The 4009-nt window shown below is 32.7% G+C and overlaps 1 protein-coding gene across 1 annotated transcript; it reads right to left on the minus strand.

The window, feature by feature from the left end:
• Positions 1–1952: 1952 nt before the first annotated feature.
• Positions 1953–3527, minus strand: LOC111914706 (GDSL esterase/lipase At1g31550-like). The gene is made up of 5 exons (XM_052770839.1): positions 3143–3527; positions 2805–3026; positions 2522–2670; positions 2159–2432; positions 1953–2053 (listed from the first exon to the last, which is right to left on the minus strand). The coding sequence occupies exons 1-5, from the start codon at positions 3411–3413 to the stop codon at positions 1953–1955; spliced, it is 1017 nt and encodes a 338-aa protein (XP_052626799.1). The 5' UTR covers positions 3414–3527.
• Between the last annotated feature and the right edge of the window lie 482 nt (positions 3528–4009).

A 4009-nucleotide genomic window follows, 5' to 3' on the forward strand; every position in this document is an offset into this window, starting at 1 on the left:
GTTAAGAGCTTATTATGCACTGATATCAATCATATTTTAACTAATGTTTTAATACTGAACTAGGTGTAACACCCGTGTGTTACACGGGTTTTGATCAAGGTTTAAACACGGGTGTTCGATACCTGTCTATTGTGCTATGTTATTTACAACAAGATACAATGCCTTATGTAGAAAGTAGTTATATTGGTAGGATAAACTGTTGCGTAATTATCTACCCTAATAAATGAAGGTTTTCTTGCCACTTGTCATACTCTCATTCAATTTGCCACATGTAATTTTATGGTAATTTTACATTAATTTTTATTCCACTTGTCATTTTATGGTTTTTCTATTTTATTAAATGTCAAATATTATTTAAATCTAATAATAAATGTATATCAATTTCATTAATGGACTTTCCTTCTAATTTCAAAATTACTAAATTAAAGTTTCATTAATTTCATTTATTTATTTATTTAAATTATTTGTTTAAATTTAAAAAAGAAAAAAAAAACACTTTAATTTTTATAATTCAATATTTTTCTCACTTTTCTTATAAATTCAAACTTCTCAAATATTTTTAATTTTATATTAATTTTTTTTTTTAAATAAACTCATGTAATACATGGGTCTCATACCTAGTCTGTTATTTAATAATTGTCAATACTAGGCAGAAATCGAAGTAAATACATATATTATTTAAGTAAAGAAGGATAAAACCTAAATTAAATATGCAGCAAAATCTGTGATTTGAAGCAAATACATATATTTATAAGTTTTTAAAATGTTATGGGTGGAATTGTTTTTTTAAACAAATATTTCTAGAGGCATTAGCATTATATTGAGAAACACATGTTAAAATGGCCAAGAGATTTTACATGTTTTACAAATAAAATGAATAACATGTTATTTTCCTTTTTTATGCCGGCTATATAACGCGCGTACAAAGGGAACTCGAAATGGATATATAAGACATGCCAAAACTTTGAAAAAAAAATTTAGAGCTTCTTCTTTCTTTTTGAACAACTCCGGAGCTTATTCTATAATGGCGTTTTCTTCCATTTCTTGGTCCTTTACAATATTTTTCATAATTTTGCAGATGTTAATCATGTTATGGAGTGGTAGCTGGCATGCTAATGGATGCTATACCTCCATCTTCAGCTTCGGTGACTCCCTAACAGACACCGATAACTTAAAACAAGTGGCCTCCATAACCGACGAGTTCTTTCCTTTTCTTCAGCCGCCTTACGGTGAAACCTTCTTTCATAAACCCACTAGTCGTTGCTCAGATGGCCGACTCATCATTGATTTTCTAGGTAACTCCTCTTCCTCTATGTGTGTGTAAATAATACTATCTACTAAATGTTTCTAGGAAGAAAATAATGCATGGACTTGGTGAATGACTACATTGTTTTTTGGTTTAATTATGAAGCTGAGAGTCTCGGGTTGCCATTGGTACGACCATTTCTGCATGACTGTGACAATGTCATTGAGCCGGGACAAGGAGTTAACTATGCTGTGGTGGGTGCGACAGCATTGAATTCATCGTTTCTTGAAGCAAGAGGAATTGTTAATGATTTGACAAATGCCTCTTTAGGAGTTCAGTTGGCATGGTTTAAACAATCATTAGCTTCTATTTGCAGCAACGTTTCGGGTAACCAATTAAGCAGTTGTAGTCTATACTCTATACAACAAGGTTCTACAATATACCATATTTGCAGCCATATGGGTGGAATTATATCACTTGATATTAAATTAACATTGTTCAGTGTTTTTAATTGTTGGCAGATTGTAGAAACTTAATTGGACGTTCTTTGATCTTAGTTGGAGAGATTGGCGGAAACGATTACAACTATCCGATAACAGATGGAAAACCCATTGATGAGGTCGAACCATTCGTTCCTCTAGTAACTGATACCATCGTCTCAGCTGTAGATGTAATTAGAAGCCACTCAACTCATACAAAACACATTTTAAATCATCAACATCAACAACATGCCTTCAACTCCAACTCTATTGTAGTTATACAGACCTCCAACTCCACAACATGCCTTCAGAGCACCATTTGTAAATCCTACAATGCCATTAATGGACAATATAGACATGAAATCACATTAATATTTGAGATGCAGAAAATGATTCAAGTTAGTTTCGGAACACATATATATATATTATGCACCAAATTTATCTGGAGAACGGATAAATTGCATGGCAGCATTGTAGTAGTCAACGTAGATGATGATGGCATTGGGATGAAGCTCTCGAAGCTGATTTAGTTTCGTTTGCAGCAGTTCATTGTGGTATTCGGCAAATTTATTGAACTTGATGAGGCAGCCTGTTGTGCTATCATACTCTTCACTTTCGGAACCACGTATTGTTAAATATTGAGAAGAACATCCAAGTGGAAATTCTCCTGGAACGACCAGTGTTTGTGCCCCCATCTGAATCAATTCCTGTATTTGAAAGACATTTTAACTTGGGCGTGATGTTGATGTTGATGATTTAAAATGTGTTTTGTATGATTTGAGTGGCTTCTAATTACATCGACAGCTGAGACGATGGTATCAGTTACTAGAGGAACGAATGGTTCGACCTCATCAATGGGTTTTCCATCTGTTATCGGATAGTTGTAATCGTTTCCGCCAATCTCTCCAACTAAGATCAAAGAACGTCCAATTAAGTTTCTACAATCTGCCAATAATTAAAAACACTAAATAATGTTAATTTAATATCAAGTGATATAATTCCACCCATATGGCTGCAAATATGGTATATTGTAGAACCTTGTTGTATAGAGTATAGACTACAACTGCTTAATTGGTTACCTGAAACGTTGCTGCAAATAGAAGCTAATGATTGTTTAAACCATGCCAACTGAACTCCTAAAGAGGCATTTGTCAAATCATTAACAATTCCTCTTGCTTCAAGAAACGATGAATTCAATGCTGTCGCGCCCACCACAGCATAGTTAACTCCTTGTCCCGGCTCAATGACACTGTCACAGTCATGCAGAAATGGTCGTACCAATGGCAACCCGAGACTCTCAGCTTCATAATTAAACCAAAAAACAATGTAGTCATTCACCAAGTGCATGCATTATTTTCTTCCTAGAAACGTTTAGTAGATAGTATTATTTACACACACATAGAGGAAGAGGAGTTACCTAGAAAATCAATGATGAGTCGGCCATCTGAGCAACGACCAGTCGGTTTATGAAAGAAGGTTTCACCGTAAGGCGGCTGAAGAAAAGGAAAGAACTCATCGGTTATGGAGGCCACTTGTTTAAAGTTACCGGTGTCTGTTAGGGAGTCACCGAAGCTGAAGATGGAGGTATAGCATCCATTAGCATGCCAGCTACCACTCCATAACATGATTAACATCTGCAAAATTATGAAAAATATTGTAAAGGACCAAGAAATGGAAGAAAACGCCATTATAGAATAAGCTCCGGAGTTGTTCAAAAAGAAAGAAGAAGCTCTGAATTTTTTTTTCAAAGTTTTGGCATGTCTTATATATCCATTTCGAGTTCCCTTTGTACGCGTGTTATATAGCCGGCATATAAAAGGAAAATAACATGTTATTCATTTTATTTGTAAAACATGTAAAATCTCTTGGCCATTTTAACATGTATTTCTCAATATAATGCTAATGCCTCTAGAAATATTTGTTTAAACAAACAATTTCACCCATAACATTTTAAAAACTTATAAATATATGTATTTGCTTCAAATCACAGATTTTGCTGCATATTTAATTTAGGTTTTATCCTTCTTTACTTAAATAATATATGTATTTACTTCGATTTCTGCCTAGTATTGACAATTATTAAATAACAGACTAGGTATGAGACCCATGTATTACATGAGTTTATTTAAAAAAAAATTAATATAAAATTAAAAATATTTGAGAAGTTTGAATTTATAAGAAAAGTGAGAAAAATATTGAATTATAAAAATTAAAGTGTTTTTTTTTTCTTTTTTAAATTTAAACAAATTATTTAAATAAATAAATAAATAAATGAAATTAATGA

The sequence above is a fragment of the Lactuca sativa genome, chromosome 4 (genome assembly GCF_002870075.4).
Source record: "Lactuca sativa cultivar Salinas chromosome 4, Lsat_Salinas_v11, whole genome shotgun sequence".
NCBI classification, from domain to species: Eukaryota; Viridiplantae; Streptophyta; class Magnoliopsida; order Asterales; family Asteraceae; genus Lactuca; species Lactuca sativa.